Source organism: Antennarius striatus, chromosome 9 (genome assembly GCF_040054535.1).
Source record: "Antennarius striatus isolate MH-2024 chromosome 9, ASM4005453v1, whole genome shotgun sequence".
Taxonomy (NCBI): Eukaryota; Metazoa; Chordata; class Actinopteri; order Lophiiformes; family Antennariidae; genus Antennarius; species Antennarius striatus.
The window spans coordinates 17,576,980-17,604,796 of NC_090784.1; the positions used below are offsets into that span (position 1 = coordinate 17,576,980).

Below are 27,817 nucleotides of genomic sequence, written 5' to 3' on the forward strand. Positions count from 1 at the left end.
CACACACACACACACACACACACACACACACTGACTTTGATCCATTTTTATTATGCAGTCCAGATTATTTTGATTTTTAAAAGACACATTTATTCACAAAATAATCACGTTCACACAAAATTCACGAGAGTCACGTAAAAAGGAATTTACATTCAAAAACAATTAATAGTAGGAAAATAATTTAAAAAAAACTAAAGAAAATAAAATGGTAATACTGTACAATACATTGTGGTTTGTTTACTTTTGCTTTTGTGAAGTATGAATCAATTGAAAATTGGTTTGCAGAATGCTCTAGAAAAAAGACATTTTGAAAAAATGAAAACAGAAAACCAGATGATGCCAATCTCTTCCCCATCAAGGATTATATTTTCCTACTAATATTTGTTTTTGGATGTGAATTCCTTTTTGTGTGAATCTTGTTTGGATTTTGTGTGAATGTGATTATTTTGTAATTTTGTTTTTTGTGAATAAACGTGTTTTTAATAATAGAAATATCTCTCTATCTCTCTCTCTCTCTCTCTCTCTCTCTCTCTCTCTCTCCCTCTCCCTCTCCCTCTTAAATAAAACAATGGCGGAGACAAGTAACATTTAAAACAACCATTTATTTAACCCATCTATATTACAGTACAGAAATTCCTATTGGTACAAGTTATACAAAATAAAATGCTAAAGAAAAAATTACCAAGAAAATCTGTGGGGAAAAAAACAGCTACAACCACATACTCTGAATGGTGTATCTGGTAAAAAAAAAAAAAAATCTGATTATTTCATACATGCAGCCAAAAATAATTACATCAAAGCAAATCAGTTATAAATTACTCAGAGAACCACATGTCCGCAAGAGGATCATTTTTCCTGAAGCACTGAAGTTGTCTTCACATCTCAACTCTGACATTCAGTTGTTATTTTTGTTTACTCTCTGCTGCAGCTGGGAACAGAATGGATATGACAGCTGGATGAGGATGAGATGTGGGTAAGTGATCAACTCTGACATTGTTCATATCTGAAATCAGGGCACAAAGACAAACACACAAAAATCTTCCTCTCCCTAGTCTGTCTTTATTCTTCCTTGAAGACAAACACAGACAGGACATGCAACAACAACACACAAGCAAAGGAGCGCTGCCTGTCAGCACATGGTGTGATATTATGCCACGGTGTCACAGTGATGTTCAGGCCAGCTTGATTGGTGAGTGTGAGAAGAATGTGAGGGGCAAGATGAGTGACAGCATAAGCACACACACACACACATATAGTTCAATATGCAAAAGCACAAACGACTGATGCAAGACTTTTTTGCTTACCGCTCCAGCTCCTTATAGACATCATCCTCCCCTCTTGGCTTCAAATCCTTGCATAAAAAAGAAAATAGGTAAGGGAAACAAAAAAAGAACTGGCATATCGAAGAGAATGTAAAAGAGCCAGATCCATGCTCCAGAGGCCAGATTTATGTCTGCACCTTGTGAAATGAGATTGATTTGTTAATACCACTAATGTAAGGGTGACAGCTGATAGGCGATGGGTGTGTCTGAGAGAGCTGAGGTGAGATGGAAGACATATGTGCTTACAGCGTAGAGTAGGACCAATAGAGGGAGTGAGAGTCTGTATGCATTGGTGGACTCGAGTATCACAACTCCTCGAACACAGATATGCACCACGCATCCGCGTGTGCTCAGGGGATGAGACAATAACTCACCATGTAGATTGAGCCCTCGAGAGGAGCCTGGTGGGAAGGGAGAGCACAGAAAACAAGTTTAATAAAGTGACAGGGAGTACGGTATGATGGTAATCAAAGGAAAAACAGAGAAAAAGTATACAACTGAGACGAAGGGGAAGGTGGGGGAGAGAAATAAAAAAGAGATGAGAAATACCGGTGGGTAGGGGACAGGGGGGGAGATAAGGACAAAATGAGGAGGCAAATTCATCACAGGATATTTGAAAATGTCTGAATTCATCACCTGTCTGACACTCTCTGGATTCTCGTAGATGTTCTCTGCTTCACCCGAGTGGACAGACAGTGACTGCTCAATACCTGAAAATGTTAAGAATAGAGTGACACACGCTCACGCACACACACACACACACACACACACACACACACACACACACACACACACACACACACGCGCACATGCACACACACACACACACACATGCACACACACACACAACCACAAGCATGGAAGTACACAGGAAGGGAGGAGGTAGGGCAGATTAATTACACAGATGCCCAGAGGATGTCACGTCCAACATCAGTCAGCAGCAGCCGTCAGGGGCCGAAGACGGACATAACAGGAAAAGCTGTCAAATCAGAAAATGCTGGAAGACTCACCGCGATCAGAAATGTGTTTTTGTTTCCATAGCAACACACAGACAGTCGCAGCAACCAGGGGCACCAGGAGTAATAAAGCAGAAAGAGAAGGGGAAAGGGAGTGCACGGTCACACCGACACTCTCTACAATAGGCAAAATAAAAGTGACAGAAAATTAAAGCATGAATGTTTCCAAGAACAGTACAAATAAAAAACTTGCAGAGTTACGAGGGTAAGTTCTGTCATGTGCAGTGGAGCTATTCCTAGTTCATATTCAAGTCAAGAAGGGGCAACCCGTGATTCAGGTGAACGGTTGGAGCGATGAATTTAAAGACATGTTGCAGTAGAGATTCTATCAACATGTTACATACATTTGCATCATGCTGCTGTCAGTCACAGACAATGTGTGCAGTGCAGAAGTTGGTAAAATCTAGGCTCTGTCAGACAAAGTGAATAGTCTGTGATAACTGTGCAGACATCGATTTGACAGACCTTCAGCATTGACAGTAAACGCTGTCATTTTGAAATGTGGACAAGAAGAAAAGCACTGGTATCAAAGAGAGCAGATACTGTGAGACTGCAGCACAAAAAAAACCCTCACAAATGCCTCTTTCATATGGTGTAGTTTTGAAAATTGTATCTGACAGTAGGAAAACTGAAAAAAAACCCCCAATATAAATAGTGGTTGTTCAACCAAACTATGACAGCACAGCTTCAGAAAACAGGTAATGAGGATGCGTAGGCATGATTATGACAAGCATTATACAAGCGAGTCATTTGCTTGCCGCAGCCCCAGTCAGGTTTTGTGGGAAGAGCTCACGCCTGTGATCAAACTTGTCAGGTTTGTTTGCATAATGATGATGACATCAGTCTTGCAAAACACAGCCACGGGGCGACAAGAGAAGCAAGAGGGAGGTACTTGTTTCCACAGAGACTGCTGTAATTTAATGTGCCTGAGAAAGTATTCTCCCGCTGCCTGTTTCACTGTTCATGGAGCACAAAGCAATCAGACATCTTTGGTTTACAAAGAGAGAGAAGTCCGTTACACAAAAAAGTTTCCTCAGGATTAACACAATTTATATTTTTAATGAAATCAGATTTTTGAAATCAGATTTTTCGGCATCTTTGGAGACTAAATGAATTTTTTCAAACCTTTTTTTTTTTTTACCAGGTAGGTCAAATGAGAACCAATTCTCAGACAAACAAACACCCATTCACACACACATTTACACCAACTGTTAATTTAGAGTGGCCAATTCACCTAAGTTTAACCCGGAGAACCCATACAGATATCTGAAGAACATTGAAACTCCGTATAGGAAAGCTCCAGGTGGAATGAAGCCAAGAACCTGCTTGCTGTGAGGCAGTAGCACTACCCACTGCACCCCCGCGCCGCCCAAAGCATGTACATATTAAGTTGGCCCAAGCATCCTATTAACTTTCCACAAATTTTATTTATTTGTAAAAGGATTGGCCCTTGTGCTCCACCTTCACCCTGGTTTCACAGCTTTTCACTCACTTCATCATAATCAATCATGACTGGCTGTGTGAGGGGATAATTGATCAGTAAGTGTGTGTAGAGGTTGCTAATGGAATATTGTGGTGAGTGCTGACCCCAAGACTGACCTGCTCAGTTCTCCCTGCCAGCTTTAACACATGATTTATGCTAATTGAGTGTGGCGAGGGATACATTTCCCCAGTTTCTCATCACATCTCCCCTTCCTGTCTCTCTCTCTCTCTCTCTCTCTCTCTCTCTCTCTCTCTCTCTCTATCCAACATTGTCTCATCGTTATCCAGCACACCTTTCCCTCCTTTCTTATATCGACTCTCCTCCCAGTCAACCGTACCTCATGACCTTGCCTATTTGAGCTCAAGTGAGGTAAAAATTGTATCTGCTCTGTTGTAAAGCGCAATAGGTGATGGGAAACTGATAGGAGGAAGACCAAAACACCGCTTGAATGCTTTGCAAATGATTGACTAATGATGGGTATCAAATGATTGAAGAACATCATTGACACTGGAATATATTTTATGAGCTGCAGAACAAAGAGACTGCTTCATGTTTGCATTCTCTTCAATGTGCCACACATGAAAGGAATTTTATTTTGTAATTTTCTAATTTCTGCAATAATGCATTGATTTCAATTTTGATTTAGATCACATTAGATAACTCTGAATTCCATACCATAAGCTCTAAATTTTCCATAAGTAACAGAAACTTTTAAAGCCAACCTTCAAGCATTAAAAATAAAACTGATTGTAATTCCCGACTTTAAAAACAAAACAAAACTGTCACTGGTTATTGTCTTGCTATTAATTATTAATCATGATCTTTTGTTCTATATTTCATGATAACCGCTTGCAAGTCTAGGTCATCCACACATATGAACTTTTGACTTTGCTCATTTTAAATTCCTCATTACCATCCCAGGGTAAATATGCCATCCATTGTGTGTGTCTTTTTCTCTTTTGGTAATCGAACTTCTCCAGTCAGGTGAAATTTTGCTTACTATTTCATCCTTCCTGTCTTAATCACCCTCTTCTTCTTTACCTCCATGTCTATTACTCTTATGGCCTCGCTATCAGCGTGCATCTTGATGAGTTCTGGTCCCCTCAGCTCGAGTGATCTATTGATGTACAGGGAGTGAACCCATCTCTGCTAAGGGATCCATTCAGCTGTCACGTCTTGCTGTGCTCCCCCACAGCCACCAATACAATAAGTCTGAATAATTTAGTTTTTGTGGAGAGATGTCCTAAGGTCTTCTTATATCCGCATATCAGCTGGGTGAGTGTGATGAGAAAAACGATAGCCTTTATACTTTATATTTTATAGAAGTGGAAGCTAAGCGGAGGATTCTGAACTGAAGTGGACTTTAAGGAAAATGGGACATCGACTATAATTCCACTGGAAATGATCTACAAACCACAACATATTCCTCCACTGAAATCTTGATCTGTCACCTTTTTGCCTACATTAAGCAAATGTAACAGATGGTATTTTTCAGAAGTGTTTTCCACTGTAATTCATGGGCTTTCTGTCAGCTGTTATGACCGGTCGTCTTCATTGCACCATGACATGCCTCACAGAACAAATATCCAAGAATCATTCACATTCACGCTTCATTATCTCTGCTAACTTTACAGGAAGTGTGCCAGAGAAAATCAGAAAACAATACTTGCAAGACTAAACCATCTCTCTCACCTTTCTGCATGGTTACAGCTTGCGTAGCCCCAACAGTCTGCCCATTTGTCAGCTGTAGGGTACAGGTGTAGTTCCCAGCTGTGTCAGATGTGATGGGCAAGGGCAGAATGGTGACGATGCTGCCAGGACCCTTGCTTAACTGGCGCAGCTTACGACTTTTCTCCTGGTAATTCCAATGGGCCCTTTGGACCTGGGACCGTTCTTTGTACAAGCACTCCAACTCCAGCTTTGAGGGCGAGAGGCTGGTTTTAACTGAGGATGGAATGCAGAAAAGTAAAAGGTAGATGAGAGGAATGTGGGAAGATAATAAATAGGAAATGTTAAAAAGTGATGAAACAAATGAAAAGACGGCCGAGGAAAGATGAGTAGGTGAAAAAAGGAGGCATGAGGGATGACAAAGTGGAGGACCAAGATGAGAAAGTGAGTGAAAGGGTATGTGTGAATATAGAAAAGGCCAAGGACAGATAGAGAGTGATGGGGCAAAGGGAAAGTGATATTAAAAAATAAGAACAATCCAGAGTGGGATCAAAATAATATATATTCATTAAAGTGATTTGCTGCTAATGCATTGGTTGACTGTGACTGATGTTTAGTGTCTCATCAAACTGAAATGAGAATCCATCTGGGTGTAATCAAGCTCCACAGACCCCCCACACATGCACAAAACAACACACATTTCAACCTTGATTAGTTCGAACAGTGTTGGCCACCTACAGTCATAGCAGGAGGGCAGCAGTTATAATCATACATAATGATACTTATAATGAGGTGAGGTAAAAATATATGCCTCACATGACTGGCGTGTGGGCGTGTGTGTGCGTGCGTGCATGACTGAAGGATGCAGATGTGTGAAGCAGGGTGACAACGGCAGTGACAGTGACGGATCGACTGGTCATGTCTGGGCAGCTGTGATGGATGCCACTGGGGTTGTAATTATTAAAACCTTCCAAGGCTACCATGACAGCGCATCTTATGAGAGTGGGTGTGTATGTTGGGTATGTGTATGTGTGTGTGTGTGTGTGTGTGTGTGTGTGTGTGTGTGTGTGTGTGTGTGTGTGTGTGTGTGTTCGTGTAGGTGCAGCTGGATTATACTTCTTTCTGCCATGGGTGAAATCTGCCTAAATCGAAAGAAAAACTATCAACAAGTGTTTTGCTCATTTTTACCTTTCAATATATGAATAGAACAAATAAATCAAATATGTACAATAATGATAATGATGCTGTATTGTAATTATGTTATACTTGCTATCAGCCAAGCTTAGCAAATAAGATATATTTTCAAACGTAGGAACTGTTGTTATAGACTTTTCATCTTTAGGATGCCAGCATGCCGTTTGGATGGAATAGCCCCAGGAGCCCCCATCCCCTTCTCTCAATCTCTATTTTATTAGTCCTTCATGTGAACAACTGAGTATAAATTCCATTCAAAGGTGTGCTATAAAGCATGTGCCACACATGGTATCATATTCTCCCTGTTAAATTCGATTGTATATTTCTGGTTCCTGTGCAAACAAACATAAACATATTTCCCTAAATGTTGGCAGATGCATGTTCCTCTAACCAGTTGGGTTTAATCAATGATATGATGAATATCAATATAACACTTCCATGAATTATGTGTTACTAGCCTTGTGTTACCAGATATTAATTGAACACCTACTGTAGGTGTTGTAGAATATATCTCCAGGGGCATAAAAGCTATTCTGGTGTCATCCTGAACATCAATTTGTTGGTTTCTCCATTCGCAATAAATCTATTTGTGTTCCAGCTTTCTTTGAATGGGGTATGCATTTTAGCATGCAGAAAATGTCATGTTAAATTATATATATAGACATTTAAAAATCCATTCCCCTCATCCACCTTTTCCTCGCTCTTTTCTTTACCTTTCAGCACGCTGAGAAGAGTCCTTTGGCTGTAGGCATAGTCATTGAGGAACACTTCACAGATGTAGAGCCCGCTATCTTTCAAACCAGGTGTGAACAGAAAGGCGAAGCTCCCGGCCTCAGCGTTGTAGGGTGGGCCAGCAAGTTGGAATCTCTTGCTTTGCTTAGTCGTCGGGGAGGAGCCCCTCCATCGATCATACTGGTACACCAGGCTCAAGTTGCTCTGCTTCCTCACATCTGGATGTCTCCAGTACAGCAGGACATAGTCTCCCTGGACCCCATGACAGGTAAGGGTGAAGGATGTGTGAGCCTGAGTGGCGGTGGAGATAACAGTACCTGAAGACCAGCAGGGAGAAGGTAAAAGAAGAGAAATCGGAATGTTTAAATCCATGAGACAGGAAGATGAAATGTATGAAAACTTTATGGCGCAAGCAAACATCAACGGGAATTTTGAAAAAAGAAGATGTTGGATGGAGAGTGAGGTGAAGGCAGAAAGACGAAACAGAATAGAAAGTAAGGGAGCGCTGAAACAGAGATAGGGTGAAAATTCCTGCAACAATAGGGATTACGTTCTTATATGCTTTCTGCTCTGCCTGATTAGCAAGATGCTGACGCAGGACTTTCAGACTGCTTGTGTTACAAAGTCACTCACCATGTGTTATATTGGTGAATGAGGCCACATTGTTAGCTGAGGAGAGAAGGGAGGCAAGATGAGAATGGGGTGAGTTGGTTGGGCGGGGGGAGAGAAAATGATGAATAATATATAAATGTAGACGCTATAATATTCACAGGAGCACTGGAGAATTTTAGTGGAGACCCACAGTAGACTTTTGAACTGTTCTATAAAAGTAAATACTTTGAAGAACTGTAGAGACAGGATTCTTAAATAAATAATGCTGCTGCTGGAGTTTCTGCCACTGATGCCCACTCAAACCATCAACAGAAGCAACAACAGATGTATTCTGTTCCTCGCTACGTTCACTTTCACCCTCTAAAACCAATCTCACCATCAACAGTCACATCCACATTGAAGGCAAAGAAAGGGGTGCTGCAGTTCCCTGAGGGGTGAACCCTACAGGTGTAGCTCCCGCTGTCGCTCGTCTGGACTTGTGGCAATTTGGCCACAGTGCCCCGGTGTGGCTGTTTCTCGCTTTTCATGGACATCCCCCCCGGTGATTCCCAGGCGATCATGGCGACGGCAAAGTCAGGGGTCACACGGGCGATCAGCTGTAGGGTGCTATATTGCCAAACGGGTGCAGCAGGTTCAACAGTGACTGGAGATGATGGATGGTGCAAGAAATCAGGGATGGAAAAAAAATATTCCATTAAGTTTAAATTTGCAAAAGACCCATCCATTACACGAAGTTAAAAGTTCAAAACAAACAACATATAACAAGGTTTATTACCTGATGTGATTTTGTTATAAAATATTAAACGTAACTAGCTGCAGAGGGATGAAATATTTTGTATGAGAAAATATACTTTATTAGAGGCACTTAGTTATTTGTACGTAATACTGATGATTTACTTTTGATGATTGTTTTCTTACCAGTGAGGATAGCTAAGAGGATAATCCTCTCCTTCAGTTTCCGACCTTCTTGCTTTATCAAGCATGAGTAGAGACCGCCATCCTGCATTTTAGGAACAAAGAACAGAGAGAAAACCCCGGTGTCCTGAAAGTTGGGATCAGTCAGTCGCATGGATGACTTTGAGGCGCCACCAGAGAACTCCTTCTTGTTGTTGGCTGATAGAACCAGTTGCCATTCATCTGCACCGATTGTCTTTGCCATCCAGTTGATGGACACAGCACCCCTCACTGTTGCATCAGTGTAGACCAAGGTGGTAGATGTGTCCTCTCTGGCCACCACAACATCATGCCAGTCTGAGCAGGAGAGGGTAAAGTGGAAGCATGGAAACGATATTGCTGAATTCCTAAGACTGCATTAAAATTAGTATTATTTTACAGTGCATTTAATGTGTTGGCATAATCCTTTCCCCCACACTGAGCCACAAAGAGATGCCGTCTAACGGTATTTACAATGTAAGCAACAGAATCCACATTCTATTTTCTTTGTAAAAATTTCTCCTGGTGTTTTGCAGATGCTTATTTGTGGCTTCAGCAGTAGAAGTTGTTCAGAAGGAAAACGTCTTCCATAGTTAATCTTTTTCTGTGCCAGATTCTCTCTTGTGACAGAGTTTGTTTGTTTGTTTGTTTGTATTTTTGCTGACCTGCACTGGGTGGATAGGAAAAAAAATAATTTTCTAGGCTGCTAAACAGACTGAAAAATATCCATTAGATTTGATGAACACTGGCAAACAGAGAAAGCATTTTGTTAGCTGAAAATGGTTTTCAACACATTAAAAAAAGAACCGTGTATTTTGTCTTGTATAAAATGGATCGCTGTGAATGATTTCAAATGCACTGACGTGCATTCGAGATTAACAGGGCTGTATAATTAAAGATAAAATTAAAGATAATTAGGAGATAAGATTGAAACTGCACCAGGAGGAGCCCCAAGAAATCACAAGACATCCCTCATCTTAACTTAATACGACATATTTAAACTTCTCCAACTGTAAACCCGGGGTGCTGAAAAACTTTCTGTCTGACTCATTCTTTACTTTTAACGAAACAAGTTCATTTATATTTTGCACTCAAAACCTAAAATTAGCTGGGAAATGTAGATTCCTTTACCAGAAACATCAGTTTCAAGCACAGTGAAAATGAAGAGAATCATACCTGTGATGCCAGTGTGAGAGGAATATACCGAAAAGGAAGAAATGAGAATAAAGGTGAGAAAACCAGCCTCCATTACGCATTGAAGGGAAAAAAAAATTATCACTTTCACTGCACCAGGTGTCTCACCAACACGGCGACCTTTCTAAGGTTGCTACAAAATGTCGAGTATTGTTCACTTTCTTGCAGTAGTACTAGTGTCCCTTACTGACATGTTAACAAGTCCACTGTGCCCAACAGGATGCAGCACCAACAACACTGGGATAATCAGCAGGAAAGGACTGTCATTGCCATCACTTGTGTCTGTGTGTGTGTGTGTGTTTGAGGCTGATAAAATATACTGATATTACCATAGCCCCATATTTAATATATGCCTGTCTCATAGCTCAGACTTCTAGGCAATTAGTTGCAGAATTTCTGACCCTAACATTCATTTAGACAAAAGGAATAGGCATGTACTTTTGTGTATCACAATTTGTGCATGAAACAGAAACAATGATAAGAGGAGCAGAAAGCAAGGGTTTATGGGAGATGAAAAAGCAAGAAATAAAGAGTTTGGGTTAGTGTGGGTGCATGGCAGCCCCCAGGCTACATGTCTTTACATCCCATAAATGTCTTTAATTAAGCTAAAGGTATTATCAGCTCCTCTGAGCACTATTACAGATTTTCCATAATTACCATTGGGTGAAAGGGGGCGGTGGAGAGAGATAGAGAAAAGGAGGGATTGCGGGTATTGTGGGTGTCTAATGACAGTGAAACAGAAAAAGATGGGATCGCAGTGAAAGTGAGAAATATGGAGGGAAAGGTGTTCAAAAAGACGGAGAGTATGAGAGTGTAGCAGGGACGCGACCCAGTGGTGTGACTTCAGAAAACCCTGTCGCTGACACTGTGGCCCTTCCTCTGTGGGTAAATAATCATCATAAGCCTTGGCTCTGTCTAATGAATCCAGTGCCAATGAGCTAATATCTGTTAAATATGTGCTTCATTATCACTGCCACAGACCCTGGAGAGCATGAGGATGGAGGACAGGATGAATGGCAGTAAGAAGTGAAGGACAAGTGGACAAATTGAGTGACACATGAGGAGGTAGAGAGAGGGAGAGAAGAAAGGAGGAATGAGGGAAAAAGATAGAAAAGTAATGTGGAGTATGGGAAGGTTAAAAATGAGGAATGTATAAGTGAAGTGGGTGTTGGCCAGAAAGTGGAAAGTGTGAAGGTCAGTTTGGTATGTTCATGAAAAATTGATGACTTTGGGGAGGAAAAGAATGAAATCCCCTATTTGGTGACTATTTTCTTTAAAGCACCTTAATCTGTTTCATGAATGCATAAGATTTCAAAGTAGCAAAAGGCCATATGGGTGGTCCCTGCACACTTTCTCCAAATGTGTTGCCGCTCAAATATTCAGCTATATAGGATCCAATAGAAAAGTGCCTCTGGCATTTCAAACCCATGGCTGCTTTGTTTGCATTGCAGATTATTGCAGTGTGCATTTACCAATGGTGGCAGGGAGTAGAAAGAAACCATCATGTCTCTTTCAAGACTCAATCTTAAAATATAAGTATATTTTAACAGTAAAACTGTTACTTTCTAGAGTGCAAAATGCTGTTTGACTTTTGATCAATATCAGCTTATTCACACTTTTCTGCTCAGAGTCTGCATATAAGAGGACGGAAACATAGCAATGGAGCAGAACAGGAAGAAGCAAGCAGCACTATTTAACTGTGGGACTTATGTAGATGTAATTACATTGGCTGTAAAACACTTGGGTATAGGGATTAGACCTAAACCAGATAATGCTTTCGCTATGCTGGTATGCACCCTGCTCCACAGAAAATAGGGCAAAATGAATTGGAAGTTATTTTTTGCGAAGAAAAGAAAATCTATTTGAGTATGCAAATAGATACACGACAAGCTGTTTCCTCTTGATTTGATTTTGCTGACTGCAACTGGATTTGTATTTTGCCGTTCATTAATGAGTGTTTATTGTCTTTGGCATCTGCTGTTTATATGTACTCTCTTTTCTGTTGTGAGAAACAGGCAGCAGAGGGCGTAAGGACCATCTGTTTTAACGTAACCCAACGCAACACAGCCTTCTGCCTCGGTTACATGGTATAAAATAGTAACTGAGCCAATGTGTTGCTTTTTGGCGGAACATCCCTTTTTCCCGGTACACCGTTTACATGCATTGTAATTTGATTGTGCACGTTTGTTTGTTTTTTGCGTGACTTTTAAGTAGTATTGTGCGTGGATGCACGGATCTGAGCAGCAGAAAAACAAAGCTATAAAGAAACCTTTCTGAATAGAGTTCGAGCTTTAACATACAGTAATTTGTGTTTACAAGTTAAAAAAAAACCTATTGCTCACTTTATTTATTTATTTATTTAAATTTTTTTTTTTTTTTTTTTTTTTTTTTTTTTTTTTATTGATCATTTTTAGAAATCATCGGTGGAAGTTAAGTTTGCAAGTTAGGGGGTTGTTACATTTTTATCGATTTCAACAAGTCCTGGTAGTTGTTTGGTTTTTTTTTTTTTCTGTCTCTCTGGGTGCTATGACGCCTCTCAGCCTGATGACGTCACCCAGTCACTTACACACAGTCTGACAGCCGCGCGCTCGGCGGAACTAGTTGTATGTGGAGCGCGAGCGCGGCAGCACTTCATTGCACGAGCGCACCAGCTGAGGGACATATTCACCTGCGCGTCACCGGGACCCGTTCTGGCGGATTGTCAGTCGTTCTTAACAGTGAATAAAAGAGCCGGTGTTAGTGAGGGACTCGAACCAACCTCCGTCGGACCTCTGGTCTTGTCCTGTAGCCGAGGAAGTTTTTTTTTTTTTTTTTTTTTGTTTTTTCTCTCCGCTTTGAATGAGTGAGATTTGTCACCGAAACTGACCCGCACCTGAAAGTCGATTTCAGAGTTATTTCAGATCGATTGACCCATCTGGTTTCCAAAAAATAAAAGAAAACAAAGAAAGAAAAGAAAAGAAAATTTAAAAAAAAGGACCATGGCGAAAAATGACGCCCGAATGAGGGACGAATTCAACATGATCGGACTGCTGTTTTTGGTCGCGTCGATGCTTCTTCAACACGGTAAGAAAATGATCACTTTTATTTAAAATAAATAAACATGTCCGTCTTGTTAATGTAAATTCAGAGAATTTAAACCAACAACCTGTCAGAGCGGAGACGGGAATAGAAAATCCCTCAGGTGATTTCCTTTACTCGATGTACTGACGAGGTTATAATCCAAACTGTAAATGCTTAATTTATAAGTGCAAACATCTAAATTCCGGATTATCAGGATTAACTATGCCTCACTGTTTCGGGTATTCACGAGGATTCGATATCTGTCGTTGATCCGAGTTTCGGTCGGTGACTCAACGCCATATTTGGTTGTCTAAGGTGTGGCTCCACTGGGCAAGGTGTTTTTCCCGTCAGGTGCACGTCCGGCAGTGTTGGAACTGAGTCTTCCTCTTTGGACGACCGCAGCTCGTTTTATCCACTCTATCTTCCATTAGTGACACTTGTGTTGAAAAAAAATTAAACAAAAAAGCTTTGAAACAGCTCTTAATGTAACAGCTGCAACTGTTTGACAACCAGGATGTTTTTTCCCCTTTTTTTAAAATTTTTTTTTTACCTCTATAACTTATTTAGTTAGTCCATTTAGGCCACCTCTTCCTCTACTGTAAGTTAGGTGTCAGTATTTGAAACAAGCCACCCCCACTGCTTTGGTAACCTGACCTTAGAGAGGTTAATAATTCAGGTGGTTTTCAAGTTCTCTTGGATGCCTGCAGACACCAGTGTCAGGGTGAGCAGGTCCAAAAAAATGAGTGAAAACACTCCCGGCATGCATCGAATCCATTTACACATGAATGTGTGTGTCATGAAACCAGTTCAACATTTCCTCTCCCTACCAGTAGGCCCAGCTATGTGTTTTGTGTCGTAACTGGGGCAAGAATGTAGGACCAGTTCTGGCACAGCCACAGTATATATAGTCAGCAGTGTGTGTTAATGTACATGATTGTGGTCTTGTTGTAATCGTTGCTCTGAACTCATGTTCATGTCTGATTTATTTATGAAGTGGACCTTTTTTGTCCAATTTCATTTTACAGAACATGGAGTGCGCTTAAGGGAGGGAGACAACAAAAGGTTTTACATATTTATGAGCGAGGAAAAAATGCAAGGCTTAACCAGAATGAGCAGAACCACCGCTTTTTAGTTTTTCCTCACATTTTTTTTCTCCTTCCTTCAATTATTTTGCAAAGCAAACCCCCTGACCTCCTTTTTTGGATAATAAAGACATGCCACTTAAGCTGCAGACACGTATTTAAAACTTTTCACTCGTCTGTTTTCCATCTTTCTCCCCCTCCCCCTCCCCACATTTCTTCTGAAGCTCTGACAGCCACCAGTTACCTCCACCTCCACCCTGTGCCTGACAGAAGTAATTTGATTCCCTGCAAAGTTTTCAGTTTAATATGGCCTAGCGTTAATCTGAAATTCAACACTGTCTGACAGGATTGTAATTTATATTTAAGTGCATGTGTTTGTGTGAAATGTAATAGAAGCTACAGGTGGGGGTCCAGTTTAAGCTCTTATATTACATTATAATAAGCCCCCCCCCTTTGCCCTGAAGTCAAATTTGTGAAGGGCCATGTATGTGGGTCAAAAAGGCTTGGGCCATTACCATGGTGATGTTTTTATTGGCAGAGGGGTGAGCTTATGTGAGGGGGAGTCTGGGATGGGGGGTACGCGGCTATGACCGCATTGTCTTTCTGGCTGAGTAAGCCGCGTCCATGCAGGGGGTGGCTGGCTGGCTGGCTGGCTGCCTGAGAGACTGGTGGGCATGCAGGGTCAGGGCAGGGGGAGGAGGCTGCCTCCCTCTCTTGACACAAATAAACCGATGTTTGTCTCCGTACCTGAAAGCCTCCATCAAGGTTAATTCAGATGCAAAGCTTCTCCTGATGGCTGTCCTCCGTTTGGAGGGAACAAGTGTTTTCTTTCCGGCGGCCTGCCGCAGCTTCGTGCCCGATGTTTAGGATTGGCTGGAAAACTAAAGGGGCAGCAAATGATTAAGACAGACGACACCCCACCTCCCCTCTCCCACCCGCCACTTGAAACCTCGCCTCTCTCTCCCGCCATCCCTTCCTCCCTCCCCCACGTCTGTATGTTGTTGATGTAGAGGGGAGGCCTTGTTCGTCTCTTTTTATTTCCAGCCGTGTTTCATTCTTTCCCGTGCGGCGCTTTTGTTTGAGTGATACCAGTCATTGGTTTATTCCAACGGCCTCCCTCCCCCGTCCCCACCCCCAGGCTCTCTGGAGGCTGAAGGCCATGCTCTTTATGACAGGAACAATATGTGAACAGGAAAATTAACCACTTGTGACCTCATCGCAGTCTGTCACCTTGGCTATAGGATTGGTTGTTGGTCAGGGCTGCATTAGCCCCTTGAAAGTTGTGTGTGTTTCATACCAGTTCGTGCTATAAAGACCCCTGAGAGGGCTGGAAAGTCTCCAGTATTCTCACAACGCCCCCCCCCCCTTCCTACAATCGGCAAGTCTGAGAAATTAATGTCTTTGTGCAATGGCTCAAACTATTAGCTGTAACTTTCTTCAGCCAAACGGAGAGGTGCTGTGTGAACACTGTACTCCGAGCCGGGGATCATTCATCACGACAACAGAAAAGGAACGTTCCACTCTATGAGGAGAGTTGTAGTTGATGGATCACGGCTGCAGTTTATTCCCTCGCCTCCCTAATAAAAGAATGAAAAAGTAAGTGCTTAGTATCTCATTAGTCCCAGCGGAGCGCGGGACTTTGGTCTAGGTTTGGTTTTTGCTAATGGTCGTCATAGTTGGGTTTCATCATTATGTAAATGAGCTGTCCTTGCCCATTTGCACCAACCCGGTAAATGTCAGAAGGATTTTGAAAAGGTCATATGTGGTTGTCTATACAAGTGTAAGGAAATATAACTCAGGTCATGGCACATGCATGGAGACACACACACACACACACGCGCGCGCACGCGCACACCCACACCCACACACACACTGAGGGAACACTCTTGCTTAAACGACACATCAATAGCCCACCCCATCATTAGAATTAGTCGATTCACAGATAAAAGTGTGCTTAAATTTACAAGTTAATGTGGTTCACACCAGGTGAGGATGTCTGCCTACATTGTGAGGCAAATTTGGTCCCATTAATTTTAAAGAACCAAATTTTAAAAGACTGAGGCAAATATTTTTGCATTTCACTCAATGAGTCTAATGATTTAAATGGCTTTCTATTATTACCTGTCATTTCACTATTTAGTGGAGAGAGTGATTTAATTTAAGTGGTAATATTTAATGGGTGCCTAGAAATGACGTGTTCAACAGTGGACTAGCAATAACTGGAAATATTTTTATGGATATATTAAACAGTTCAGCTGGAAGCACGTTTTTTTTTCTACAGAAGTTGATGTTGATCCTCAACATCTTATGAGGTTTACGTCTCACAGACATTTTGATGATGCAGTTTCAGTGGATATTCTCCAGAATCCAACTGATGTTGCCACAACCAGGGATGTATCTCTCATATTTGTTTCAGCGATTGTAGTTTGAGAAAAACACTTTTGATCAAAGCGTGCCTGCTGTTTTCCGAAAATCTGTTGCAAGGGGATTAATTCGGATGTGATCACAGATTAGACACATTTCCTCTTGTCATTTATTCCACCCTTAAATTTTTGATATGGCCTCATCGATGTTCAGCAGCTGCTCGTTGTCCTAAGGCTCTAAAATGTGTCCACATTGGCAGTTTAATATCTCTTAACGTATTGATCCGACTCCTGGCTATTGTTGAATCATTCATGTCAATAAGCCTTAACTGTATGGCAATCACCACATGTTCATTAATGCATTGACATTTGAGACTGACTGCATGTTGTGTTTGCTTCTTGCATCTGTTTATTGGGTTGTTTGTTTATTCAGTTGAAGTCAAGAGTATTCAAACTTGAGAATGAGTAATGATATTTAGACACAAACGACAGATAACCCCCACAGGCCCGTGTTTAATGGACTGTTCCTGCGCCTCGCGGTGAAGATGAAGTGAACAGTGACAAGAAAGTTTTTTCTCCTGAAGCCCTTGAATGTAGGCTGGAAGACAGTCGACAATAATTATTGTGTTTACATTTAACTTAACACATTTCAGTGTCTTTCACCGGCATGTGTGTGGTAATTAGCTCAACCCTGCTGCATGTGTCACAGGACTATGTGTATATGATAACACGGCTATTCTGACACACGTTGCAGCATCTTATTGTAGTTTTTTTTTTTAATTTGTTGATTTTATTTAAACTTTATTAAACAGTCTTCAATTTAGAATTTGCAATTTGTCTATGTTGTATGTAATTGCTGATGGGAGGAAGAACCCGGAGAAGAACATGCACACTCCTCACAGAAAGGTCCTCAGTCGGATTTGAACTTGAGACCTTGAGACCTTCTTGCTGTGAGGCTACCCACGGGGCCACCATGCTGCTGCACATATTTTTCAGTCGCCATTCATTTTTACAGTTGGTTGCTCACTTAGGCAGTGGCTATGTGGGCTGTGAGCCTTTCTGGGAACACAAAAAGCAACATCCTTCCAGAGAGTTTGAACTCTTGCAAGAGTGCAACTTGTAGCTGCGTTGGCCAATCACATATCCTGATAATAACAACAGCTGGTCAATAGTGTGATCATGCAGTCTTGATCCCAAGTTTCTGCTGTGTAACTCAGTTCCCCAAAAAACATTGTGTGACCGGCAGAAGTTAGTAACTTTGCAAACTTTTCGGACGTGTAACTGCCTCCTGGGTGCCATTTAAGTGAAGTGCACTGACCAAATGGTCATGCTCATTCAGTTGTGTCCTCCCACGCTGCCACACAACACGCCCGATTTTGTCTGAATCTGGCCTTGCTGCATCTTTGAGGAAGCAGTGCATCATCTTCATCAGCAGCCCTGTTATTTTCCACAGAAATTTTTATCACGTCCAATTTTTGCAGCTCCCTGCTCATTTAATCGACTCTCTGAAGATGCCTTTCTTCCAACTTGTAAGCAACGGTGGAGCCAAAACACGGGTATCTTTAACGGCTTGATCTCCATGTCCCAAGTCTCATGTTTTGTCTTCCACCTACATGCTCGTGCTTGCACGGGGTGGGGCGGCCTGTGGCAATCTTGCACTGAGTCCCCCCCCCCCCCCCCCCCAGGGATGTTTACTTTTGCCTCCCGTGTTTACCAGACCATTGGAATTGGTCCCATCTGATTCAAAGGAAAATAAGCAGAAATCTTCATCTTATAACACATGCCAAATGTCATTAATATGAATAGAAGCAGCTGGGGTTTTTTTTAGAAACACAACTGTACATGGGTCAATGGTGTTCTTGGCAGAAGCGTTGGGTTAAACTGCTATATATGCGGAATGTGCGTGGATTAGCACACACACTGATGTGAGGTTGCAACAGGAGACCAATTTGTGAAGTGCTTTAACCACCCACGTTTTTAGATAATGGTGAGTATGAAAACAGTGCATTTAGCGGAAGTAGCATGCCAGCAGCTTATCTATTCTAAAAATGCTATAAGGCATGTGGCTTGGTATATTTTCCAGTAGCATACACATTTACACACCATTAGTCAAGTTACCTTCTACCAAATCTGCATTTCCCTACATCTAACAAACCCTACACGGAATTCAGTGAGATGCAGGTCAACACATTCCGGCTCAGCCAACGTGGAAAATGAGAAGTGATTCCAATTGAAGATCCACTGAAAGGCAGCCAAACTCTTTAAAATGAAATCCCCTTAATTAACTAGACTTGGGAGATGGAAGTCTCTGTGACCCTGCTGTAGTAAAATCGGCGAGGAGGAGCACAGCGGTGAGTGGGGGGTTTAGGATGTCGACATTTTCAAATTCCACGCTGCAGCATCTTGGCAGAGGGGATGAAGGAGGATTTAAAAAAAAACTGAAGGAGTGAACCAAAGAGGCCAAGAATTATCAGCTCATTTGTAATTTAGTCGCACCTCCCTCCCCTCTTCTTTTCTCTCTTAGAGCCTAAATATATTTAACAGCCCTCCGTTGTCAATAGGAGAAAGCTTGCACTGTCTCTCTTTTCCATTTTGTGTCCTCACTTGTGCCCTTTCCTCGACGTCTACCTCCTTTTTTCTTTCGTCTTCGTCACGTTCTGTTATTTCTAACATCTTCCCTATAGTGTACTCAGAAGATCTCTGCAACTCAGCACGGAGGCCCTTGACCGTGTCCTCCTCTGCGAGTCCTTTACATATACACTGGCAGCTCATTAGCAGTCACCTTAATGTGTCTAAATGTAGTTTGCGAGGTGGAAGGTGGTTTGCGTTATCGATCCAGTATTGAATGGTGGATGATGCAGTGCCCTTATGTGATATTGAAAATATTTAGGGTTCGCTCTGTGGGCATGACAGCACTATGAAACATCTCTCTTTCCCCTCCTCCTCCTCCTCCACCAATGCCTCCTGTGTGTCCTCTGTGCTCGTAATTTGTGAGAAATCAAATTGGTTTTTCTGTTATGACCTCTTGTCCTCTGTTTCCATACATTTCTATTGCTTTTCATCAGTTACTAGCAACAAAACAACCATTTTTTGTGACCTTTCTGCCCACATTTGTTCCACCATAAATACTGAAACACCTAGATGTCACATTTGACTTTGACAAGGTCATGCCAAATTCAAACTTATCAGCAGCAGCAGACAAGTTGACTACAGGAGGAAATTGAATTTGGTGCAACAGGGTCGTGTCAGGGCTCTGGGAGCTGGATACAAAGTCATGCATCCCCAAAATCTGCTCACTAAATGCCTTCAGTTCCTTCTGATCCCACCACGATTCCAGGAAAAGAGGGAAAAAAGTAATGAAAAAGAATTGCACACTCACACACACTGATTACTGTCATACTATTCCACAGATGTCATCTCAGAAATGTGAGATGAGAAGATAATGCACAACAGATTTATTTTTTCGATCGGAGAGTCTGTATTGTATTTCGCAATACTAGCCTGCTGTAACACTCTTGTTGTTGTGACCCTATGACTATCTTACTACTGATATCAATCCCATCATTTGTTTCGCTTTCACAATGTGCTGCCACGCTATGCTGATAAAGCTTGCGCAGTTGCCGCCTTGAAATGGCAGTAACGTTTAAATCCTTCCCTGAAGGCGATGGCACATTAAGGTCAAATAGAGAAGCAGATTTCGCTTAGAAGGCAGGCCTGTGTTTTGTCAACATGGAGTGTTTGGTGTGGCTCCTCTTGAGGAGCAGGTCCTCCTTCTGTTCAGGCTATTAGTCTCATTCCTCAGCTGACTACATGCTCTCAGAATGACCACTTTCACCCCTCTGCCACTCACTCGTCCGCTCGTCAATCTTAATGCATTCCTTTTCTGTCCTTTCCTATTTACCTCCGCTCTTAATGGTCTGACTTCCTTCAATTTGTAATTTGGTCCACATAATTGATCAATTTGCTCAGTAAACTACTTTACTATATCACTTTTCCTCCTCTCACCCTGTTCTTTGTTCTCCGTCTCTCTGTTCTTAGTCATCAATCCCTCATTTCTGCTTCTGTAATTGGAATGTCTGTAACTTTCCTCTATCCTCTTACTCTCATTCTCCTTAATCCTTTCTTGCTCTTTCTTCTTCTCCACTCCCATCCCACTGTCCAATTCCCCAGTTGTCTGTTCCACCTATATTAGTCCCAGAGTTTCTGTTCAAGCTTTCGCTGCTTTATCTCTCCTCCTCTGATTTGCTCCCACTCTTGCTGTTCTTTCTCATACTCATACTCTCTCATACCTCCTTAACAGCCCTCCCCCATCCTCCTGCATAGATATTTCTGTTACTTGTATCTGTATCTTCTTATCTCAACTTTGTTCATTCTTTCCTTCAACCCATCAGTCAGTCTCTCTCACATGGACAGCCCTCCTTCTTTCCCTCTTTCCATACTAATGACCACAAACACCCCCTACCACTCCCTCCTGGTGGATATTTTTTGAAGGTTAAGTTGCTGTGACACTTTTACAGTGTTTCACTCCTTCTCGCCCCTCCTTTTTGTTATCTCACACTGCTCTTCCTCTGTCTCCTTTGCCAAATCATCGCCGCCACCTCCTTGGACCGCAAACGTGCAGCAAACAACTAGTACATCCACCCACCGCATGCACGTGTGCATTGAACTTCCAGGGATGTTAGGCTGATTTGATGGTTGAATCACTTGATTGCCGTGCAGAGAATGTGGTGGAAAAAAGCAAAGTGACAGAACAAAATCTCATAAGTGAGCTAAGCATGAAGGGCGAGGCAGGGAAATGGAAACAGATGCAGGATTTTATTTCATGGAGACAGAGCCAACGTGTTGTGCATCGATGGGATCATGCTGACGGTGTCCACTCCCCTGCTGCGAGGCACCGTCACACACTCATCCCCCCCACTGGCAGTTATCAGGCCAGTAATGGAGCTTGACTCATCCTACAAGAATATCACATCAAAGATAGGACATTTTCAGGGATTAATTTACAGTTTATGACAAAGAAAACAGACTTAATGACAATTCATTTCATTTTCACTACACGTCTTTCTGGTTTTTCATTAAGGTACTAACTTTTCAGTCTCGCCTCCGAGCAGAGTCCATAAAAGTTGAGCCGGTAGTAAAAGGTGGCGTTAATGTACTGCTGACCACTGATTGGTAAAGAATCTTCACTTTGTCATTGTGTCTTCAAACCCACGCCTGCCAACACCTTTCCCTTTCACCTACTGAATTCATAGAAATTCATTAGTCCCTTGTCTTCTCCTCTGAGAACTGTGTCCACTAGGTTTTAGAATGTGTCTTTTGGACTTATTGACCATCCATGTGGAAGAGCATTTGCGTGGTCAGGCACTAATGTTAGAGAAGGCCTAGTTCATAATTGGTGTTCCAGTTCATCCCAAAGTTGTTGTGTTGAGTTGAGGTTCAGAGCTCCTTCCAGGCCAGTCATGTTCTTCCACACCCAGCTCACCAACACTATGTCTTCACAGACCTTGTTTTGTCATCCTGGAATAGAACAAGGGCTTTCCCAAACTTGTCCCATAAAGTTGGAAGAATAGAATTGTGCAAAATGTCCTGATATGTTAAAGCATGAAGATGAACTATCCCTAGGGCTAAGGGTTTACGGGTCCAAATCCCTGAAAAATAACTCTCGACCATTACCCTCCCCCCGACACCAAACTTTACAGGTCATATTTCCACCGCTCCAGAGTCCGGTGGTGGCATGCTTCACGTTACTGCATGGCATGCTGAGCATTGTCCATGGTGACGCAAGGTTTACATGCAGCTGCTCGACTACATGAAGCTTTTTGCTGGCTTTGATGTCAGAGGAACGTGGTTACTCAGTAGTTACAGAGTCAACAGAGTGTCGAGTCGGTGATTTTTCTCTGTGACTTTACAGGTTCTGTCGCTTTATGTCTTGGTTGCTGCTGTTCCAAAACACTTTCACTTTTCAATAATGACACTTATGTTTTTCCCTGAGCGACCAACACGCTGATGTGGCAAAATATTAGATTGGAAAACAGGAGTTACTATACACATTTCACTTTTAAATAACTGTGATTAGTGGTTTGATTAGTCATTGATTTCACAGAACCTTGAAGTCTGTTTATTAAGCTTATTTCCTGTAGTTTTTTTTCTGACTTCCATCATTATTAAAAGAATTGTTATGGGTTTTGGACTGTTTATCTATAATACAAGCAATTTGAAACTACATCTACTACATTATGTTTTGTTATGATGAGGCAAAATCATTATTTGAAGAAGCAAGTGGCTGATCTAGCAATGATTAAAATAAACGCTGTATGTGTGTTAAACAAGCAAATTGGTTTCCTATTCCATTTGTGCCATCAATGCATTTTAGAACTTTCTTGGACTTGTTTTAATGCATTTTAAAATGTACATTCAGAATCCATATGTACATTACGTATATACTGTATATTTGTATATATGTAGGTGCACTGTTAAAAAAAAACAACGTCATTCACGGGCAGCAATTTTGAAATGTTTTCTACCCAGGCAGGCAGCTGTCTGATCCTAGACAGAATAATGCACTTGGTGTTACTGAAAACAGAGACACTATTGTTTTCAACTAAACTTAGAGACCACCCCCCCCTCTTTCTGCCCTGCAGACTCTAACCCATAATCGAGGTGAGCTGAGGGAGACCATTGGAAAGGCCATCTATTTTCCCCTTACCCCCCAACATACTTTCTTCTCCCACTCTGCATCCACCTGTATCGGTGGGCAGACCTACTTTTGAGTGGTGGTCATAGAGGGAAAGTGTCTATAATAAGAGATGATAGGGTAGTTCTTCTGTAAAAGGAGACTGATAGAGGGTCTGATTGTGTGTGTGTGTGTGTGTGTGTGTGTGTGTGTGTGTGTGTGTGTGTGTGTGTGTGTGTGTGTGTGTGTGTGAGTGGATGGACCACTGTGTTGTCTTATTTTCAAAGAATTTCTAGATACACAAAGCTTTGATACTTGTATGCAGAAAATTGGATATTTCCAGGACCGCATTTATCCATAACAAACTTGGTCGTTATTCGTCTGGCTGCTGTTCAGTTTTTTTGGGGGGGGGTGTCTTGGGCTCTTAAGGAAGACCTGGGAGGGAGAACAGGCGAGGCAAGGAGAAACAACATTTTCTCTGCTGCCTAGTACTTATCACCGAGGCCCAATGGGTGTGTTTTTACTCCCTCAGGTTCCCAAAAGCCATCTCCTGAACCCTACATTTTCGAAAAGCTTTTAAAGGAAACACTTTAACCGCTTACTTCTGTCCTCGTCCTGTCTTCCTCACTTTCCTGTTCTTGCATCCAGCTCGCGGCTGATTCGTGCACCAGTGATTCATGAATTCATCCCTAGCAAGGCACAGTCACGCGGGTTGCACACATGGATGTGTGTGTCGACAGTGCGCTGGGTCTGTGTGACAGAGAAAACTGTATGCTGGGGGGGGGGAGGAAAGGTAGAGGGGGGAGGAGGAGTGAGGAAAAAATCTGTGATGCCAGCCATGATTAGAGCAGTAGCACTGGCCTTTTATGCACACATTTAAATAGACGCAGCCTCAGGAAGATTTTTTTTGGGGGGGGGGGGGTGAGAGGGGAAGAAGAGGATGTGGTTCCTCTGCTTGTGTAAACTAACACAAGTGTTCTCAATTGTTCTGGCTTTAAATAGAAGTCCCCCAGGCACCACCTTTCAACTTTACCTTGTTCATTTGCTTCTCTCTTTCTCACTCCCCACTCCCCCCACCGTCTCACTCTGTTGTATTCTTTACTCTAACACAGAATTGCTTTATCAGTCATAGATTATTGATGTCATCCATTTTCCTCCATCATCCCGCCTTCCTCTTTCCATCTCCTCTGCATTCTTTTTACACGACTCCCTCTTGTATGTCTGTTCACTTGGCTGTCGTCCCCGTGCCAGTCAGTTCCCTTCCTCCATTCTGATTTCTTTCCTCCTCATTCCTTCCAGATGACTCTCTCCTGTCTCTCCTGTCATCACCTCAGTCCATTGTGAGTTTGCTTCCTGCCTTTCTCCCCCCCAGCTTTTTCCTCTCTGGACCTGAATCGGCCTGTTTTTATCAGGTGTGAGCGTCCTACTTTGATTTTCTCGCTCTTTTCCTCTCCTCCCATCTTCTTCTCGTTTATGCATACAGAGAGAGATGGAGGTAGAGCGCTCAGGATGGATTGATAGATGGAGAGAGGCCATGGGTGATGGGATCTGGGTGTTTGATGGGTGTTCCTGTCAGTCAGGATGCTACTTAAAGAATTGGCTTCTTGTTTATTGTTAAAGGACCTCCTACAGAAGAATGACTGGCTATATTAAGATATTCACCAGAGCGGCCATTCTCAGTGCTGCTGCCCTTCCGGTAACTCTAGATCAGACGTTATCTCCATAATGTACCCTTAAAGGTACTAACAAGCTTAAAGTAAGCCTTTCTTTGGGTGTATATTGATATTATAAAATGTAGAGCCTATTCAACAGACACACTGCACTACTCGTTTGCCCTTTAAAAAGCCGGTCCCTTGTAGATGACATAATTATGCAGTGTCAACTTGTGACAAACTGAGCTTTGCAGCATTAGAAGTATTAATATGCACGGCGTAGGAGGCAGCCTGTCTATGATCTTCTAATGTTTATAGCCACTCACTCCACTCCACTCTTCTTGGGAAGTCATCACATTCTGGAGCAAGTTATCTCTGAAGTCATCAGTACTAATGATGCTTTTCCCCCCTAACCAGTAGTGTTTTCGAACACTCTCGTAATCTCCATCTATACTGTATTCATTTGTCAAGCATAACAAATGCACTCGAGCTTTGCTTGATCGTTCAATACTGATGGTGGATTAACTGCCTTGAAAAATCAGATATAGGGTATGATATCATAGCTAAGCATCTGATTATGTATTGAATACATAATTCAATATGAGCGTTTTTATGTAAGTCCTAAACCTGAATCAATTTTTATAGGAAGCTCTTATTTGAGTCCCTCTAAAAACACTTTTTATTGGTTAATATAATTGTTCAACATTCACCTGATTTCACTTACTGGATTGATAGGTGGAATAAAATTGTTTTTATGTATCATCAATTTCTTTACATTTTAGATAAACAAAACAGTGAATATTTATTTTGTTTGTCTCAACCTCAATCAGGAAAGAGGATGTAGTTTTATAATCTTTAGCAGTGATTTCATGCTAGAGATTAGAAATTTTGAATCATGATCACCTCTTTGCTGTATTTGAATATATGCAATGACCCCATGCTCCATTTCCATTAATGCACATTAATGCAAATGAGTATAAAGGAACCATTGTTGATCATTTCAATGAGCCCAACTACAGATTCTCTTGATGGTGCCTATAGTGTTCCCCCTGTTATACTATGTTATCACACTTGTAAAGTTAAGACTGACAGGTTTTAATGAGCATATTTTGATTGGGCAATTAAAGAAGGCATCTGCATGTCGTCATGTACCATGGAACTGCCTACAGTCACTAAGGCACATATGGCAGCAGAACAACTGAAAGCAAAATTGATTTTTTTCCTTTTTCGCCACATCTTGTATTGAGCTGGAAGTCATCGCACCATGACATTGTAGAGGGCGGTGGTTGTGAATATTGCACTGATTTCCCTAATGCTTGCTGTCAGACGGTGTAGCCATCTTCATTTAAGTTAACCTCAGCATGCTTACAAAACAAAACAGACGCAGATTTAGGCGCCTAGAAGACAAAAAAAAGTCTTGAATGAATCTAGCACAGTTTTCAGTGACACCAAAGAGACCCAGGTTGCAAGCTGTTGCCAAATGTGGTTTCAAAGTGTTTTTTAAAAGCATTGTTCTGAAACAGTGTTCTGATAATTAAACCAAATCAGCAAATGTGATTATATCTGAAAGAGCTGATGCAATTTGGTTGCAAAGAAAAAAGGAAAAAGACGAGAACATTTCTGACTTTCAGTTTCTTGCTTTGACTTTTGGACTCATTGATTCACAAGACAAGTTGAACAGGTCACTTAAAACTTTTAAGTGGAAGCATTTTCACTATTGTGAGATTTCTTAACCGACTGTAAGCATTTAAATTGGCAAAATAATCATTAATTAAATTTAGTGTTATTTGCTATGCTTGAATTGGTTGGGTTTTGGGTTTTTTTTTCAAATAATAAAAATACCAGAATCACATTACCTGTAATTCAAACACCAACAGTAACGAATATTTCATGGGCACAACTATTAGAAGGTGGAAACATCCCCTCTCAAGTGAAAGACTGTTCAGAAGAATTCTTGGTTATTTCCTGCTCCAATCTAGCGTTAAGGTATTCAATCAAACCCCTGTTGTGCTGAGTCTGTAATGTCAGAAGTATCAGGAGATGCAGCACCGCAGAGATCATGTGACTGGCATGCAGTGGGATAAGCATGGGGAAAAGGCGAGTGCAGGCCACACTTTTAGAGGTAAATGTATGTTGGCAGTAGCTTTAGGGAGGAAAGGAGTGAGAGCACAATGGCAAGAGGAGAAAGGAGGCTGTTAGTGAACCATCAGTGGTGGTAATGAGAAACAGGTGCAGCCCATGGAATCACATTCCCTGTCAGAGATGGAGGGGAAGGCTGGAAAGTACTGTAGTCAAGAATACCACAGAGCTACATGACGAAAGAGACAGTGAAATATTTCACTTTCATAGTACATGATTACTTATTAGAACTAACGCTCCCATAGGAGTTTGTGAACAATCACCTGAGAACACTCGGTACCTTGGGGAGGTGTCATTACTTTGGGCGACCAGACTGTCTCCGGCTCTTGGTTCATTTGCATCTATTCTGAGTGTCTCGTTTTAAATACCAAAAAACAAAAATCATGAGTGCAACACATTGAAAACAAGAATGACACCCTTGCACATCATAGGAATAATTCCTGTTTATTTATTTATTTTATTTTGTACTGTAGTGCATCATCAGCTGTGATTATTCGGTTTTCAAACATATGCTAATGAATTTGGAGCCAGGAAAAAGCCGGAGCTTTGGAACGCTGCCACTGATTTCTGCGCTCATTGTTAATGAAGTTATATTTGGGTTTTCACTCAATAAACTGTTGGGAAATTGAAAATTGGTTACAAGATGCAATGAGAGAAAAAAAATTAAAGGGCATCCGGGGGAGATAGCAAGGTG

General features: G+C 41.7%; 2 protein-coding genes across 6 annotated transcripts in view; one reads left to right on the forward strand and one right to left on the reverse strand.

Moving 5' to 3' along the window:
- Positions 1 to 624: 624 nt before the first annotated feature.
- On the reverse strand, positions 625 to 10,353 carry g6fl (g6f-like). 3 transcript variants are annotated; one of them, XM_068323995.1, is made up of 11 exons: positions 10,137 to 10,353; positions 8,946 to 9,278; positions 8,404 to 8,670; positions 8,049 to 8,084; positions 7,397 to 7,732; positions 5,514 to 5,765; positions 2,333 to 2,455; positions 1,959 to 2,032; positions 1,697 to 1,723; positions 1,305 to 1,351; positions 625 to 952 (listed from the first exon to the last, which is right to left on the reverse strand). In XM_068323995.1, the coding sequence occupies exons 1-11, from the start codon at positions 10,207 to 10,209 to the stop codon at positions 913 to 915; spliced, it is 1,608 nt and encodes a 535-aa protein (XP_068180096.1). In that variant the 5' UTR covers positions 10,210 to 10,353; the 3' UTR covers positions 625 to 912. The 3 variants fall into 3 exon arrangements, with proteins under 3 accessions (XP_068180096.1, XP_068180098.1, XP_068180097.1); XM_068323997.1 differs by having other exon boundaries at positions 10,263 to 10,346; XM_068323996.1 differs by having other exon boundaries at positions 626 to 928.
- Positions 10,354 to 12,230: 1,877 nt separating this feature from the next.
- LOC137601293 (nectin-2-like) overlaps positions 12,231 to 27,817 on the forward strand; it is a 75,570-nt gene continuing 59,983 nt past the window's right edge. Inside the window, exon 1 of one of the 3 annotated variants that reach the window (XM_068323425.1) lies at positions 12,231 to 13,217. In XM_068323425.1, coding sequence (XP_068179526.1) covers positions 13,133 to 13,217 — 85 coding nt within the window. In that variant the 5' untranslated portion in view covers positions 12,231 to 13,132. The remainder of the gene's footprint in view (positions 13,218 to 27,817) is intronic. The other 2 variants (XM_068323426.1, XM_068323427.1) reach the window with 2 other exon arrangements.

Excerpts from the sequence above, each read along its gene's own strand:
- g6fl (XM_068323995.1), bottom strand. The coding sequence starts at position 10,209 with ATGGAGGCTGGTTTTCTCACCTTTATTCTCATTTCTTCCTTTTCGGTA. Across the intron at positions 8,671-8,945 it reads CCTCTTAGCTATCCTCACTG|TCACTGTTGAACCTGCTGCA; the intron begins GTAAGAAAACAA and ends CATCATCTCCAG. Across the intron at positions 1,352-1,696 it reads TCGAGGGCTCAATCTACATG|GATTTGAAGCCAAGAGGGGA; the intron begins GTGAGTTATTGT and ends TTTTTATGCAAG.